Genomic DNA, 18,457 nt, shown 5'->3' on the forward strand with positions numbered 1-18,457 from the left:
GTTCCACCCAATTTTTCCCTCCCTCTACCTAGCCAACATATTAATGCTAACTGCATTCCTATGCCGTGCTCCCCATCCCCGTGAGCATCTATCAACTACTAATTTATACTTCTTTAACCCTTCACCGAATTTTCCTAGCCCTCCAACTCCAATTCCCTCTGTTCATCACCAAATTGGCCACTGTATTTGTGAGTCTATTTTTGATTAGTTTGTTCTTTTTGTTCCTTAGATTCCGCATATAAATGAAATCATATAATATTTATCTTTCTCTGTCTGACTTATTTCACTCAACCTAATAACCTCTAGGTCCATCTACGTCATTGCAAATGGTAGGATTTCATTTTTTTTAAATGGCTGAGTCATATTCCATTGTATATATGAACCGTAATCGTCTGTCTGTTGATGGGCATTTAGGTTGTTTCCATGTATCAGCTATTGTAAATTGTGCTGCCATGAATATTGGGGTGCATAAATCTTTACAAATTATTGTTTTGATTTTCTTTGGATAAATACCCAGAAGTGCAATTGCTGGGTCAAGAGGCATATCCATTTTAAATTTTTTGAGAAATGGAAGGAGAGCGATTTTAGATGCTATATTTAAGCATTCTGGATAAAAGCTTTTCTCTAGCATTTCCCCTCATTATCCTCAAGATTTGGAAATATTATAAGCTTCTGTGATCTTGTACTTCTTTATTGATTAAAAACATAAATCTGGTGAAACCTAATATTCACTTCACTTTATAGAGTTAAATGAATTAAAATTAGATTATATAAGTAATCTATAGTATATACTTTTATAAGTAATATACTTATCATAGATTACTATATTAGTGTATCATAAATGAAGATAATATATAATTTATATGCAATATCATTCAGTTTACATACACACAGGCACACATATGTAAAATCCTTAGAATAGCATCACCAGGGGCTGCTGGGGCAAACAGTTCTCAGTTAGCGGTAAAGGTCACAATGGCATGGGACACTTCTCCTAAATATACTCAGGGAGCCAAAGTGGTAGTAATGGGCTAATGAAAGACGGTGGTTAGGAAATGTCAAAGAATAAGATTATTTTTGTTGTCGTTATGTTTTTCTAATATAAACTGTGTGTAAAAAATACAACTGGGAAATAGGCTGGAGAAGATGTTCATTTTCCTAGCTTCTGTGATGTCCAAATGACAACATGACCTCAATAAAACTTGAGATTTGGCAAGTCAGATTATTGTTTGTCTTCTTTTAAATTTCTCTGGGACTTCAATGGGTCATCAATACTGAAAAGAAGTTATATATTAGTTTTTAAGTTAACTATTTGTTACACTCTACAGAGTTCTCATTTGAACATGTAGGTACAGTTATTTGTCTATTCAACGCATGTTTATTGAATGTCTGCTATGTGTCAACTACTATTCTAGCACAAGGAATTGCTAGAAAAACTGGCAATGCCCTCATGGCAATTTCAGTAAATGAGGGTGGACATACACTAACAAACAAGTCAGTATGTAGTGTGAAGGATAGCATTAAGTGCTAAAAAGAAAAATAAAGCAGAGTAAAGGGGGAAAAGAATATTGTACCATGGTGGGTGATATTGGAAAGCTTCTGTAACATGGTGACATTTAGTAGAAGTTTGAGGTAAGTGAAAGAGCAAACTGTATGGATATCTAGAAGAAGAGTATTTCAGACACGGAGAACAGAAAATGCAAAGTACCTGAGGCAGGAGCACACCCATTTAAGAAGCAGCAAAGAAACCCGTGAGGAGCAAAACACCAAGGGACACAGTGGCAGGAGATGAGGTAGGGAGGGTCAGGTAATACAAGATCTTGTGGGACCTTGGCTTTTAACCTGAATGACATGGAGAACCGGAGGAGAAATTTAGAAAGTGGAGCAATGTAATCTAACTGAAGGTTTAAAAACATGACTCAGATTCCCATGTTAAATGTATGCAGCAAGGGGAGGCTAAGAGCAGGCAGCATGCTATTGCCACAATGTAGGAGGACTATAATGGTGGTTTGGACTATGTTCCATTTACTGTAGCTACATAACAAATTACTGTAAACATAATGGCTTGAAACAATCATTTTTTATGCTCATGAATTCTGCCAGTTAGGAATTTGGAATCTGGGAGGGACATAGCAGTTTCCATTCTACAATATCTGGGGCCTCTGAGAACCCCAAGCCTGGGAGTGATTCAACAGCTAGGGACAAGTATTATGCCTCATAATAAATATTAGAGAAAAAAAAAGATTGTTGGGAAGGGTAGCTAATAAATGAAGTAGTATCTGAAGGTAAGCAAGAGGACAAGGGAAGGTTTGTTAAAGAAGGTGAGAGACCAAGCATATTTGTGTAGATGAGAAGGATCCCATAGAGTTAGAGAAACTAATGATGTAAGAGGGGATGATTGTGGGACACAAGCAAGAGGGCCTGGAGCCCAGAGGCCAAGTGGAAGGGTTGGGCACTGATGGAAGTAGGGACACCTCATGTATTAGGGAAGGAGACAGAAAGTAAGGCAAGATGCAGGCTAATTGGTAGATTTGATGGCGAGAAGTTAAGGGAGTTTCTATTTGTTTACTTTTATGGAGTATGAGGCAAGGTCATTAGCTGAGAGTGAGGGCAGTGGAGGAGATGAGGTGGTTATACAGATGGAAGATATAAAGTGTTCATTTCGAAGAGTGAGGGATAACTTAGGCTTGCCCAGAAGTACTGAGTTATAATCATGATGTTAAAGTGAGACCAGTTCAGTAGATCTGTATGTTTTTCTCCAGTAACTTTAGTTGCTTGGATGTGGCCACAGAAAAAATTAACAGTGAATATAGAGAGAGAAGAACACAGAAGTTAAGAATATTTTTAAGTTGAGGGATTATAATATTGAACCATGAAAATTAAGCTTGGATAAGGAAGAAAATGAGAATATGAGGGAATATATGAAAACAATGAAAAAGTGATGTGAGTCAATGGATAGATGGTCTTTTTTTCATTAAAAATTATTGGGGTAAAATTAATAAAATAAGTTTCAAGTGTACAATTCAACAGTAATGCATATTTCATTGTATGTTCACTACCCAAAGTTAAATTTCCTTCCATCACCATATATTTGACCCCCTCTACCTTTATCTACTTCCCTGCTCCTTCTTTTTCCTCTAGTAACCATTAGACTGTTGTGTCCTAATCCTGCCCTTCCCTCTCTGGTAACCACTAACACACTGTCCATGTCCATGAGTCTCTGTTTGTTTGTCATGTTTCTTTGTTGCTTAGGCAGACTTGATGATGTCAAAGAATTGCAGGAAGGGAATATCTGGAGTAGGTGAGCTGGAAAAGAGGAAGCATTGAGTATGAGTAAATAGAATAAATCCTGCTTGGTGTATTGTGTGATTTTTTTTTATATACTGTTAGATTCAATTTGCTAATATTTTGTTGGGATTTTTCCTTCTGTGTTCATGAGCTATATTAATCTGTAGTTTTCCTGTCTTGTAAGGTCTGATTTTAGTATTAGAGTCATGCTGGTCTCATAGTATGAGCTAGAAAATGTTCCCTTTGTTTCAATTTTCTTGAAGACATTATGAGTCTTCAAGAGTTGGTGTCATTTCTCCTAAATGTTTGATAGAATTCACTAATAAAACCAGCTGGCTCTAGTGCTTTTTTGGGAAATTTATTAATTATTGATTGAATTTCTTTAATACATATAGGCTTATTAAAATTCTCTATTTCTCCTTATGTGTTTTGGTAATCTGTGCAGAGACTGAATGGGATGCTTGAAATTGAGATTTTTTGGTGAAGATGCAGATATCAATAGTGACAAAGTCAATGATGACTATATGATTTATCACTCTAAAATCTGAACATTTTTTGAACAACAAGAGAGATAAGACAGATGCAATAATTGAAGAGGAGAGATAAGACAGGGTGTATTAACTGAGGAAGAGACATAAGACAGGATGGACTAACTAAACAGAAGAGATAAGATGCAGTAATTGAAGAGGGGAGATTAGAAAGGGTGAAATAAATGAGAGGAAGAGTTAAGACAGAACACAACAATAAATGAGAGAAGGCAAGAGAGGGAGAGGGAGAAAAGAGAGGATAGGATGCAATAAATGGACATGAGAGAGAAGACAGGAAGGAATAATTGAACTGCAGAGATAAGACCAGATACAATAAATGAGCAGGAAAGATAATACAAAATGCAAAATGAATGGGAGAGACAAAACAGGATGGAATAACAGGGAGAGATGAGACGGGTTGTAATAAATGATGAAGAGAGATAGGACAAGATGCAGTAAATGAAACTGAGAGATAAGATACAATAAATATGCAGGAGAGATAATAAAGGATGCAATAACTGGACAGGAGAATTATAGCAAGATATAATAACTGAGCAGGAGATATGGACAGGATGCAATAACTGAATGTAAGGGATAAGACAGAATGAAATAACTCAATGGGAGAGATAAGACAAAAGAGGATAAATGAGCAGGAGAAAGTATTAGTAACTGTTTTACAAAGATTCTCTTTCCTACTAGGGAAGGCTTTTTGAAACTGGTACCCTTAGAGAATGAGTAGGATGAACTTACAAAGAGGAGGAAGAAGCATAGTGTTTGGAGGCAACAGGAGCAAGAAGAATATGACAGTGATATTAAAATATGGAAAAGGTGTATACCTGGTGTCATAGAACATGTAAGAGTAGATGCCTTGATTCCTAAAGAAGGCACTAAAGTGAGTAACATTTAAGCTGAGACTCAAGAAATAGGTAAACATTTGCCAAATGGGAAGAGTTGGGGCATGCGGGAAGCAAATTCTAAAGTATAACATCATTCATTTGTTCTTTCAAAATATGATTGTTGAGCATGTACTCTACTCAAGCACAATGCCAAGTAGAGGGATACAGGGATAAATAAGACCCCTTACCTACATTCATGTAGTTTGCATTTTAATGAGGGAGAAAGACATTATTTATAATTCAATAAGTGATATATAACATACAACAGGAAATTCTCATCTATTCTGGAGAGTCTAGGAAGGTTTTTTATAAAAAGTAAAATTTAAGCTGAGATTAGACGATGGGTACACTTTATCTAGTCAAAATATGGAAGTGAGAGGTGAGAAGGATTCCTTAAAGCTGAAGGAACAACATGTGCTAAGTTTCTGATGTGAGAAGGCTCGCAGTATATTCATGGAACTGGAAGGAGGTCAGTGCAGCTGAACCATAAAGAGGGAGAAGGAGACTATCACAACGTGAAGATGGCAAGAGCCATCTTCAGGATTTTAGTTTTTATGCTAAGAACAAAGGGAGGTTTTAAGCTAGAGAAGGATGTACTCATATTATTGTTTTTAAAAAGATCTCGCATGAATGGACCTTGAAATAATCATACCAAGTGAAATAAGCCAGACAGAAAAGGTTGAAAATCACATGATATCACATATATGGGAAATAAACCTAAAAGCAACAAATGAACAGAACAAACAAACAGAGACTTATGGACATGAACAATGGATTAGTGGTTTCCAGAGGGGAGGAAGGAGGAGGGAGGGGGAAAAAATGAAATGTTAAAAATTAATTAAAAAAAAAAAAGATCTCTGTAGCTGTAGTTTAGATTTTGCCAGAATGGTTTAGACTTGGGAAGGAAGAATGTATATGTGAGACACCAGGCAATAGATGATGGCAATTTAGATGGGGAATATGGCAGAAAAAGAGAGAGAAGTTGGTAGTCTTGAAAGATATTTAGAAGTAATAAAGAAAAACATGATCATCGATTAGATGTGGGTGAATGAGGGCAGGTAGATTTCAAGGCTGATTCTTGAATATTTAGCTTGAGCAACTGAGTGATTACTGTTGCCATCCACTGTGATAAGGAAAGACATAGGAATACAAAACAGGTTTTAAGGGGAGAAGGGGAAGATCATTAATTCATTTTGACTGTGCTGAGTTTGAAGGGCTTATTAGCAGAGATATTAAGTCAGAAACTCAGAACAGAGAAAAAGAGTTGTGGTATATATTTGGAATTCATAGGTTATGGATGGTAATGGAAGCCAAGGGAGTAGATATGATCATCCAGAGAGAAAATGTAAAGTGAGAAGAGAGGGGCCTAAGATGGAAACTTGACATATCGTTTCGAGTTCACAAAAATATTTGACAATTAAGCAGAGGCAGATGAGCTCATGAAGGAGAGGAAAAGAGAAGCTGGAGAGCCTGACTATAAAGAAAATCAGGGCAGTTCAGATTTTTGGAAATCAAAGGAAGAGAACATTTCCAATAAAAGAGAATGACCAGATGTATAATATACAGTTGGAAGGTTCATTTAATTAAGGATTGAGAAGTATTAATTTGGTTTAGTCACAGGATCATGGTGAGATCCATGATTTGGAGAAGTCACAGGATCATGGTGAGATCCATGTATGTGGAGAGGAGGGAGCGAAAGCCAGATTTGAGTGAGTGGAATGAGTAGGTGGGAGGCAAGGAAATGGAGGCAGACTGTATCCACGACTCTTCTGAGAAATTCTGATGTCAAGGAAAGTAGAACAATGAGACAATAAATAGAGAAAAAGTAGGATCAAGGGAGAACTTAAGAAAGAATCCAGTAGAGTGGGAGAGATTGGGAATACTAGTGAAGGAAAAGGGTAGTCTATTGTATAATTTATAGCAAGGAAAGAGGGGATGAGATTCAGAGCCAGGCAGCAGGTGTGTGTGTGGGGTGGCCCTAAATTGGAGGAGAGATCTCCACATTGAAATAGAAATAGAGTGATTGAGAAAGTTGACTACATGACTCCTGCACTGAAGGCTTAGTGGGGTTAGTGGTTGGGAATTTATAGTGATATTTTCTCTGAAGTGTGGAGTAGTGACCTATCAAATTCACTCAGGTTTAATGTTTTTACCCTCAAGTATGACAATGGCATGGGACATGGTAAGGATGTCTGGAGAGTAGACAGATGATGAATTTTTGCTTAGTTGCGAGAGAAAGATAAAATAGGGGTGATGAATATGGAAGGAGTAAAAAATCAGAATATTGGAGGTGCCAATTGTGTTGAAGAACTGTTATGTTGGGGATAGTCCACCAAACAAGCTGGAAAATCAGGGAGGAGATGCTTAATTTGGTGACATTGAATATTGGATATTTTCTGGAGTGAGATTGTGTGAAGACCTAAGTGGAAGAGAAGGTAGTGGAAGTTTGGAAGCCAATATATTAGATGAATTATCCATGTGGACTTTGAAGTCCCCCAGAAATGTGGTAAGAATTGGGTGGAGAGGTAAGAGGTACCAAAATCTTTAATGAATGAAGTCAGTAGGTGACATACCTATTTATGTGGAATAGCCAAATAGCATGAATATCAAATAAAGAAGAACTTTCTACAAGAGGATAAGTAGCAGTGAGGATTGTGAGGGGTAGGGATTTCATTTCAAGCTCAGGACTACGGAGTTCAAAAAGCATGAGAAAGTAATGGTTACCTCTTAAGAGAGCTTCCAGGGGAACATTGTTTTCAAGGAGGGACAGATTTCAATTTAAGCCAAGAGGTGTGTGTTGGGGATATTCCAGGAGCACAAGAAGTCTCATGTTTTCCAAGGGGGTCAGTATAGGTGAGGGCAAAACTTAGATTGGTTACTGTTATCAGACCTTACCTTCCTTTCCTGGCTCTTTGCTTAACACTTGTCTATCTATTCATTTCCCTCATTAAGCGAATAACCAAATGAAACAGCAATGTGGAGTTAGACAATTAGTTTGTAACCTTTTGTAGAAAATTGGATATATATTAAGGACTATTATAAACTGCTTTGTAAATTACTTTAAAGTCAGCTCAATATGCAGGGTTAGAGTAATCAGAACAATGATCAATGGAAAATAAGCGAAGGTACTTAACAACCTAGAGGGACTCTTCCCCAGGACCTGAAGTCCATGGGTGTGTAGCTGAATAATTTAACTTACTGGATAGTAAAATTAAAAACATTTAATTTTGTACTGTTTCTCTTAACTAGGTTGTGTACTGTTCTTGTAAGATCTTAGTTATCGGCCTACTAGACAAGATACTTGCTATTTTACTTGCTCCTTGTCTGTTAAAAAATGAGATACTCTTAGTACATGTAAATCTGTAGCAGTAATACTACTACCTTATACATTCTAATCATGATGATATTTGCCACAGTACTTTAGAAAGACACAAAGTAGCAACCTAAAGATAAACTAATGAGAGCGAGAAGTTGACTTTTTAAAAATACTAATTGGCTTTCTATTGCTATCAGAAGTATGAGGAGGAAGCCTTGTAAAAGGTGCAGAAGAGAGAATAAATACTGAAAACATATTCATTCTTAACCCTGTTTACCATTCTAATGTAATAGCAAGGAGGAGGCTCAGTAAAATGAACAACTAAACATCTGTGGGTAACAAAAAACTAAAAATCTCTTATATTTTAAAAGGGCCAGAAAATCTATAGAACATATTTCCCTCTCAAGGGATCCTAATCCTAATTTAATAATTCACATCATTATGGTGAAGAGTTTGCATTTTAAATGCTTTAGAGGGTCTAATCTAAATTCTTTACTTTTTCTTTTATTTTATGTTAGTAATTAGTGTTTTACTGTATTTTTACTCAGTCTTGGGATTGAGACTAACTTCATTAACCGAAATCTGCTTTTACGATAACTAGCTGATGTTTTGCCGAGTGAGGTTTACTAAATACTCTATGTTCTGTATGCTTAAGATCTGCCCGGAGGCTACATCTGTCCGGCACAGGGGCAGGTATGGTTTAGAGCACTTACTAACTGGGATTGGCCTGGCTGTTTCTCTCACCTTTTATTTCTGGTGACTAAATCCTTCACCATAAGATATAAGCAAAATGGTTGCTTCTTTATTTGATGCATGAAAAGGTAAACTGACACAGTGGAATAAAAAAAGAGACAAGTTCTTTGCAAATAAATTTTTTATCTGCAAAAACTTTAAGTACAAAACAGAGTGACAAAGAACTTCACATTTTGCGCATCTCTTTGGTCACCTCTCAGCATTAGAATGAATCACTCTTCACTTATGATTTTTGTGTGAACCTCACGGCTCTTCACTCGCAGCTTGTTGACTTGGGACTCAGCGATGTCAGCCCGCTCCTCGGCCTCCTCCAGCTCATGCTGGAGCTTGCGGAACCTGGAGAGGTTGACGTTGGATTGTTCCTCCTGAGAATGAATGGAAATGTATTTAGGAGTGAATAAGGTTCAGAATTTCTAGTTTCTTAGGTCAATGGGTCTTGAATTTGCTTTTTACTTAAAAATGATTCACTCTAGTAAAACCTTTGTAAAAAAAAAATCAAAAAACAGAGAAATGCTCTTGAACTTTTTCTTTTTTGTATTAACTCTTCTCATGCATCTTGAACTCATGGATAACAAGGAGGTACAGGTAACATTTGTCTCTAAGGTGTTCTAAAAGTTCTCCTTTTGGAACTTCTAAACATCTTAGAGCTACTCCTAATATGCCAGCTTTCCAGTCTCTCTTTTTTTTTTTCCAGAATCCTGAGAATGGAACTAGACCTTTTAAAAATGCAGATATGCAATCTGTATTATACCAAACTAATAGCCTTAATCATAAATTATTGCCACTTGAGTATAAATTATTGCTGCTTAGGGCAGTTTAGAAATTAAAGAAGAAGCTGATTGTTTCCTAAAATAGTCTGAGTGGTCTTTGCTTATGTTTGAATATATAGCAGTGAATTTGAGAAGGCTAGTTCTGGTTTAGTCTCTTTTTTAAAAGGCTCATCTAGAACCATCCAAAATATGTCATTCAAATTAAGCACATTAATAAAACTTAGAATCATTAAATAATAGTTCACAAACAACCTCAGATCTTTCCTGTACAAATAAAGTAGGAGCTAGAGAAAGGTTAACTAAGTCTCTCTCTCTCTCTCTCTCTCTCTCTCTCTCTCTCTCTCTCTTTCTCTTTTTCTCTTTCTCTCCTCTCTCAGACCTTAGAGGTTAGGGGAAAAATAAAAACATAAAAGAACATAAGAACTAATTTGTAATATGTAGGTATGTATATCTATATTTCCATACTTAAGAAATTGATGTTACTTTATTATTATTTTAGATGTATTGCAGATTGGGGAAATGAGATAAGGTGGAATGCTAAGAATCCATAGTTTGAACATAACTGAGACCTTCTGAGCTCCAGACTTAATATTTCACTGCTTACTTGACACCTTGTGTATATAATGGTATTTCAAACAATGTTTCAAAAACAGAATTTCTGTTTTCTTCTTGCCCTGCAAATCTGTTTCTCCCTTAGTTCCCTGCTTTAGTAATTAATACGCCATCCACCTGGTTACTCAAACCATAACTTTATAAATTTCTACTTCTATCTCCATTCCTTTCTATACGCTCCACTACTATCCTAATTCAAGCCATGGGACCACCTGAAAAGCCTCTTAAAATGTTTTGCTGTACCTATGTCATCTGACAATCATTCTCCACATACTAGCCAGAATACTCTTTTTAAAAAATATTAACTAGGGCAAGATTAACCCAATTTAAAACCCTCCTGTGTCTTTCCAGTGTCTCATTGTACTTAGTATAAAATCCAGACTTCCTATAATGGCCAAGAAGACTCTGTGATCCTCCTCCTGCCTAGTTCTTCAGTCTCGTGTCTACTACAATCTCTCTTGTCCTTCTGCTTCTTGAACCAGACTCTTTTCTGCTCAGACGCTTTGCATTTGCTCTTCCCCATCCCTACAACCTTTTCCCCTGGCCTATCAAGTGGTTTGTTTCTTCTCATTCTTCAGAACTTCATTGAACCATTTTCCTTTAATCTTTCCTCATTTTACCCCTCTTTTCTTTCATTCCTTTCACCAAGTTGGCTTGGACATATCTGAGAACTGGAGGCTGCCCAATCACCCCAAGGAATTCTGAACTCACCGCTTCCTCAGCTTGTCTCTTGTAAGCTTTCACCTTTGCTTGCAGTTTATCCACCAGATCCTGGAGCCTTAGTACATTCTTGCGGTCTTCCTCAGTCTGAAATAATATTTTAAAGAGTGGGTTTCTTGAGAGTACAAATATCATTATATTTTGTTGTACATTTGGTTTTCAGTCCCTTGCAGACTGGGGTGAAAATCTAGACAGGCTATTTTCCTTACTTGGTAAGTGAGTTCCTTTACTCTTCTCTCATGTTTTCGTAGACCCTTGACAGTTTCAACATTTCGCTTCTGTTCACTTTCAACTTCTGCTTCAAGTTCACGTACCTGCAAGAAGATGGGCATTTTAAAGACATTTACTATTATCCATTCACTTAATGGATTTCTGCCTTTCAAATGACCTATAGTATTTAATTTATTCTGCTTTATGTGTATTTTTGATGCCGTTGTCTAACAACCTCCCTTATAAGCTCGTAGGCAGCAAAGACTATCTCTCATCTCTGTATGCCCCACATCATCTAGCAGTGCTAGGTATTCAAAATCATGTGTTAGACTGGAATGAGAAGAGATATATGCTCATCAGAAGACCCACCCTGGCCTCCAGTTTCTGGATCTGCTTCTTCCCGCCCTTCAGAGCCAGCTGCTCAGCCTCATCCAGACGGTGCTGCAGGTCCTTCACAGTCTGTTCCAGGTTCTTCTTCATCCGCTCCAGGTGGGCGCTGGTGTCCTGCTCTTTCTTCAGCTCCTCAGCCATCATGGCCGCCTAATTATCAGTAAAATAAAATCCATTGAGGAAGCTGAGATAGCACATCAAAATTCAAATTTGACCACCACTGCATTGCCCTGTGCTCACGTCAGTGATGGCCTTCTTGGCTTTCTCTTCTGCATTGCGAGCTTCCTGGACAATGTCCTCCATTTCTCCCTGGATTTGGGAAATGTCTGTCTCCAGCTTCTTCTTGGTGTTGATCAGACTGGTGTTCTGGTTAAAATATCAAATATAGAAATGTTAAGTACATGAGAGCAAAATTAGGATGCTCAATGCACTAAAGAAATCACAAACTAGTTAATTAAATTTACTAATTAGTATCCTTCCTTGTTCCAAAAATTATCTGAGTTAACAACATTATTTTAAAAGACAACGCCCTTCAGAGCCAGCTGCTCAGCCTCATCCAGACGGTGCTGCAGGTCCTTCACAGTCTGTTCCAGGTTCTTCTTCATCCGCTCCAGGTGGGCGCTGGTGTCCTGCTCTTTCTTCAGCTCCTCAGCCATCATGGCCGCCTAATTATCAGTAAAATAAAATCCATTGAGGAAGCTGAGATAGCACATCAAAATTCAAATTTGACTACCACTGCATTGCCCTGTGCTCACGTCAGTGATGGCCTTCTTGGCTTTCTCTTCTGCATTGCGAGCTTCCTGGACAATGTCCTCCATTTCTCCCTGGATTTGGGAAATGTCTGTCTCCAGCTTCTTCTTGGTGTTGATCAGACTGGTGTTCTGGTTAAAATATCAAATATAGAAATGTTAAGTACATGAGAGCAAAATTAGGATGCTCAATGCACTAAAGAAATCACAAACTAGTTAATTAAATTTACTAATTAGTATCCTTCCTTGTTCCAAAAATTATCTGAGTTAACAACATTATTTTAAAAGACAATCAAGTGTGGATATAATAGTTCAGATAAAGAAAATTATTGTTAATTCCAAAATAGTGAATGCTTTAAACTTTATCCTCCATGAAACATGATGAATAAATTTTTAGACAGTATTAAGATATGAGTAAGGATTATATTTTCCTACCTCTGTATTTTTCACTATTCTCTTTTTCTACTCACCTGGGTGTGGAGGAGTTGGACACGCTCACTGGCATCCAGAAGCTCCTGTTCTGCTATTTTCCTGCTCCTCTCCGTCTGTTCCAGAGTGGCCCTCAGCTCCTCAATCTCAGCCTGCAGCAGGTTGGCTCTGCGTTCCACCATGGCCAGCTGCTCCTTCAGGTCCTCTTGGCTCCTGAGAGCATCATCCAGGTGGATCTGAGTGTCCTGTGGAATGAATGATCCTTGAGACATCTCGTTCTCAAGGCTGCAGTCACCCAACTGCCCTGGGACCATCTCTTGAGCCCATTTACCTTGAGAATGCCTTGGGTGTTTCTGTAGTTCCTCAGGGCCTCAGCAGCCATGCGGTTGGCGTGGTTCAGCTGGATTTCCATTTCATTCAGATCTCCCTCCATCTTCTTCTTGAGCCTGATGGCATCAGTCCTGCTCCTGATCTCAGCATCCAGTGTGCTCTGCATCGACTCCACGACTCTAACGTGGTTTCTCTTCAACTGGTCAATTTCCTCATCCTTTTCAGCAATTTTCCTGTCAATTTCAGACTTGACTTGGTTCAGCTCCAGCTGGATGCGCAGGATCTTTCCCTCTTCATGTTCAAGAGATGCCTTAATGACAGCAAGAGCGTAGCATTAGCAGGGAATGGAAGTATGTAGTATTCTAGAAATAGGAATTACTTCCTACTTTCGTGCTGCCATAAATAACACATCTTTATTCCACTATTATAGAAATTTCTACAATGTGTTATTGTTGGTTTTATATGCTTCTATCTCCCCAGGTAGATGTGCCCCTGAAGCTGTGAAGGGTCCTTAATTTATTCATCTTTGCTTTCTCAGTGTTTAGTACAGTCTTGACATCACTTATGTTAGTTGTATGCATGGTTAATTCTTCATTCCCATACTTAGTACACAGAGCAAATATTATTTTTCTTTTCTTTTAATTTGCCAGTACTTGCATGCAGTATACCCTTAATTTCTCTCACAATTGTGTTAGAGTGTACAATAAAATGTCTACCTCTGCCTCCTCTAAAGCAGCTTGAAGTTCACACTTTTCTTGTTCCACTTGTTTCTTTATTTTCTCCAGTTCATGGATACGTTTTCCTCCTTCTGCAATCTGCTCAGTGAGATCAGAAATCTCCTCTGTTGACAAACAATAATATAAAAATTTGTTCAGTGAGGGAAAACATTTTTTAAACTCTTTTGTTAAAGAAAAGGCAAAATGTACTCACGTTGCAAATTCTTATTTTCCCTCTTCAAGGTTTCAAGTTGGTCTAAGGATTCCTCATAAGCATTCTTGATCTTGAACAGCTCTGTGCTGAGGGAGCGGGACTCCTTCTGGGAAGCCTCAAGTTCGGCGTGGGTTTCTTCATACTTCTGTTTCCATTCAGCCAGGACCTGAGGGGCAAGAAATGGTCAAGAAATTTAATGGAGAAAGTTTGATGGTATGAAACCATTTGTTCTGGCAACTCTCAAACAGAATTGAGATGATCTGGGAATGAAAAATAATTATGAATAAGAAGAATAGAAACCACAGGAACCTCCTACCCCAGCTACTCATGGAGCAGGAGCTACCGAGAACAGCCTTCGGATGATTCAAATAAGGCACACTGAAGGTAGCAGGCTATCTTAATTGTATGTTGGAGGCTGAGGTAAAAACACGTGCAGAATACCTTATCAAAGTTCCTTTGCTTTTTGTCCAGGGCCGCGCAGGCAGCATTCGTTCTCTCCACATCAATCATGAGGTCCTCCACTTCATTCTGGAGCCGTTGCTTGGTCTTCTCAAGGGAGGCACATTTGGCATTCACGGCTTCTACATGCTCCTCTGCATCCTGCAGACGCTGGGCCAGTTTCTTCCTGAAAAGTGAAACAAGGACGACAGAAGTGTATGGCTGTTAACAGAAATGATTGTTTCAAAGTGGGTACAAGAGAGTGATTTCCACAGTCAGACTCCTGAAATACTTTGTCTTTCAAGCTTGCATTGTAGGTCCAGTGCTATATTAACTTATTCTCACTCTCCTACCAACGAAATACTGAAAACGACTCAAATTTCAATATTGCTGTACTTTGTAGTCTGGCTTTAAGACCATGATCAGCCCAAGTCAATATTTTAGTCTTTAAGGTGACTGGTTTATATCTCCTTTACAGAATATTAATATCTATCTTGAATTATTATTATTTATGTCTTGTCTCCATTGAATTTTGATCTCCAGAGGGTAGAATCTATTTTGCTAATCTTTGTTTTCTTGTAGGCTGTCACACACGTTAAATACTCAAATGTTATATCAATTGAATTCAAATAAAATATACTTGAATTTGTCTAATTATATTTCTTATTTTCCTAGCTTTTCATTAATTCTTCAATAAGAAGCTTTCCTAAATCAATATAAATTTTGCTCTGAGTGTTCCACTCAATCTCTTCCACCAAAACATTGCAATTCCAACTATGTGGTTGTTGTATAGTAGCCATAGAATAAATGACTAGATCTCTCTTTAAACTTTCAGTTGAATAAGTAGATCCCTTCCTGTCCAGATTTCCCCTCTTACAGTCAAGTCTTGAATGTTTTATTGCATTGAATATTTAGTCCTTTATGAAACATTTTTCTTTATTATTACAGAATTTTATGTCTACTTCTTAGTCTTTAACAATATATTTTCTGCTTTTTTTCAACACAGCCATATTTTCACATCTCAGAAGGAGGAACTGTGCTTTAAAGCATGATTATTTTTCTCTAATATACTTATCACTTTGAACCAATATTTTTGTTATTTGATGAGAGAGAAGAGGCATAGGAGAATATGATCATATCTTATTCTATCTGCACTTGCATAGAGAGAATGATGTGAAAAATTCTCCCTTTTAAAATAATTATTCAGCTCCCTCTTGCCTTATGTCCTTTCTCTTTCCACTGCCTAGCTTAATTTCTTTCCTTAGACAATCTAGAGTATTTGTTTTTCTTGCTTAGGTTTATGTTCCTGTATTTTTCCCCTAGTTTTTTATTTGTTTTGGGAGCAATGGGTATTTGCCTTTTTAGTAATTATAGCAGAGGTACTTTGATTATTAACACAGATATTTCCATTTTAACTAAGTCTAGAACATACTTGGCCTCCTCTAGCTCCTCTGTGCGCTGGATGGCGTCTGTCTCATATTTGGTCCTCCACTGGGCGACCTCGCTGTTGGCCTTGGACAGCGCCCTCTGCAGCTCGGCTTTGCCTTCCTGCTCCTCCTCATACTGTTCCCGCAGCAGGTCACAGTCGTGGCGGGCAGACTGCAGAGCGTGGGCCAAAGCACTCTTGGCCTGAGAACACAGAGATTGGTGACTTAATTTTATCTCTTGAAAGTGATATTTACTCCCTACGGTCCTATAGACCACCAGAAGAAAATCTGTAGCTGCAAACAAAACACAAATAACCCCCCAAACAAGGATAATGACAACAACAAGTAGGGCTCACCTTTATCTCCTCTTCAAGCTGCCTTTTCAGTTCCTCAATCTGTTGTGTGAATGCTTGTTTGCCCCTTGAGAGCTGAGAAACTAATGAGTCCTTTTCATCTAGCTGGCGTGAATATTCACCTATATAAAGACCAAGATCCAGAAAACACAACCTTACTTTGGAAAGTAAAGCTCTAAATTAAAAAACTGGAGCAAAAAAAGGAGGAGAGCATGGGTTACAACAAACCACCAACATCCACTTTACCCTGATGAGAAAATGTAAAAATGAGACATATGGAAAACTTTAGGCGAATTACATGCTTACGAACAACACAAAAGATTTTGGGAGATATTTAAGATTATTTGACCACAATATAAATTAATGAAGAAATGTGTGAAAAGTAATGTAAATCAAACCAACAAAACATCCCAGTGCTTTTTGTCTAAGGCAATATTGTCGTATTAGTTTACTTTCCATTGAAAATTGATTGAAACAAAGAATTTATTCTGTGGAAAACAGGAGATTTTGAACAATCTTCTGTGTAAGTAGAAATGATGTTCAAAAGAAAGTCCTAGAAGCAACTTTATATTAAGAAACTATCAAGTATCCTTCCACCCGCAGGTTGAGTTGGTTTATGGATAACTAATCAGTTCTGAAACTAAATGGCAGTTAAATTTATCTTCAAATCTTTAATCATCATAATTCATAAAATACACTCTATTGTGTTAAAAATAGAGAGAAGACTTTTAGAGCCAGTTTTTGAACTGGTTACCTGGACACCTTATCTCTAACATTTAATAAGAATAGTAACTTTCACTTTTTTCCATACCACTAAGTTATTGTGAATAAACATGTATTGAGGAAGTGAAATTACAAAGAGCATTTGGGGACATGGTTCCATAGTGTAGCATTTAGCACATCTGCTTTACACACAGAAGGTCCTGGGTTTGTGCCCCAGTGGAGCCATGGTCACTGGGGCACATGCCACCCTGAACAAGCCTGATGTCTGATCTTGGAAGCTAAGCAGCGTAGGGCCTGGTTAGTACTTGGATGGGAGACCACCTAGGAAGTCCAGGTGTTGTAGGCATAAATAATAAAAAACAAACAAACAAAAACAAGGAGCATTTTGATTCTTTGAGAATACAATTTTTCTTTTTCATAAAGTGTGCTTAACACCTATGTAACTATAATAAAAACCTTACTTTGAGCTTTCTTCTAGAAAGAACATTATTTGAACAAATATGAAAAAGTGGTTCTCCAACACTTTGATCTGCCTATTACTTTAATAGTCCAGATGACTCATAAACTAATTTCTATTGTGTTACCTCTCTCTCTTGGGGAGGTAGAACTGTAGTAGAAAGTTGGACAAGTGATAGGGGGAGTAAATGCAGAGACTCTCCAATATGGAGTAAATATTCTTGGACCAATGATTTCACCACTACCATAATTGGTCATCTTTAAAATGGGGAAAACATTACACAAACTAATGAGGATAAAGTAATAAATAACTCTTGGCACTTTGAAAAGTGAAAATAAATAAATAAAAAGTGAAAATAAAAAATAAATTGATAACTTTTTGATTAAAGTGAAATCTGCTTTAAAATGTTTAAAAACCTTGGATCTCTTCATTACAAAAACAAAACCAAGCAAAACAAAAGAATGTAGTCCCTGCCAGTGGTCAATAATGTGTTTGTATGAGTGGGTGCCTCCTGGGAAGATATGTGATCTCAAGCAATTGAACGCAGTTTTTTAGCAAATTGAGCATCCAAGGTAAATTTGTCATTCAGGGTCAATGGCCCACCTGATTCTGTCTGCAGGCGTGCTCTTTGAGCCGTCAGGTCATTGATCAGCCGCTGCTGCTCTTCTTCCTTCGACTTAAGCTCACTCAGTTGATCTTCTAGAGTGCGGCACATCTTTTCAAGGTTTCCCTGCATTCACAAAATGGTAGAAGCCATCTCAAGCACATATTTCAACCATAGAAATTTTCAATAATCCTAAGTAGTCCAAAGGAGCTGTGGTACTCATTTATTTTGAGAATAAACTGCCTTTACGAACAAAAACAACTGAAGTGTTGAGATAGAAAGAGTAACAAGTACATAGTTGAAATATGCTGCCACTAAATCGCTTTGTGAATATCTTCACTAAATTAGCTTATCTGTGATATGAGAATAATGATACTTGATTCAGTTTATGAGAATGTTTTGAGGAGCAGATTATGTATTTGTGCTTAAGAGAAAAACAAAAGGGGCTAGTCAAGGTAAGGTGTTTTAAAATCTCAGAATGTATTTTTTTATTTGAAAGAGCTTAAGTTTTCACTATGCATATTCTTTGAGTATG

At 37.5% G+C, this 18,457-nt stretch overlaps 1 protein-coding gene across 1 annotated transcript in view; it reads right to left on the reverse strand.

Moving 5' to 3' along the window:
• Nucleotides 1–8,992: 8,992 nt before the first annotated feature.
• MYH1 (myosin heavy chain 1) overlaps nucleotides 8,993–18,457 on the reverse strand; it is a 23,035-nt gene continuing 13,570 nt past the window's right edge. The window contains 13 exon segments of the mRNA XM_006922393.1: nucleotides 8,993–9,145; nucleotides 10,874–10,969; nucleotides 11,092–11,196; nucleotides 11,462–11,632; nucleotides 12,238–12,363; nucleotides 12,702–12,905; nucleotides 12,992–13,300; nucleotides 13,707–13,831; nucleotides 13,921–14,086; nucleotides 14,362–14,545; nucleotides 15,791–15,987; nucleotides 16,142–16,260; nucleotides 17,922–18,048. Coding sequence (XP_006922455.1) covers nucleotides 8,993–9,145; nucleotides 10,874–10,969; nucleotides 11,092–11,196; nucleotides 11,462–11,632; nucleotides 12,238–12,363; nucleotides 12,702–12,905; nucleotides 12,992–13,300; nucleotides 13,707–13,831; nucleotides 13,921–14,086; nucleotides 14,362–14,545; nucleotides 15,791–15,987; nucleotides 16,142–16,260; nucleotides 17,922–18,048 — 2,082 coding nt within the window.

Source organism: Pteropus alecto, unplaced genomic scaffold (genome assembly GCF_000325575.1).
Source record: "Pteropus alecto unplaced genomic scaffold, ASM32557v1 scaffold398, whole genome shotgun sequence".
NCBI classification, from domain to species: domain Eukaryota; kingdom Metazoa; phylum Chordata; class Mammalia; order Chiroptera; family Pteropodidae; genus Pteropus; species Pteropus alecto.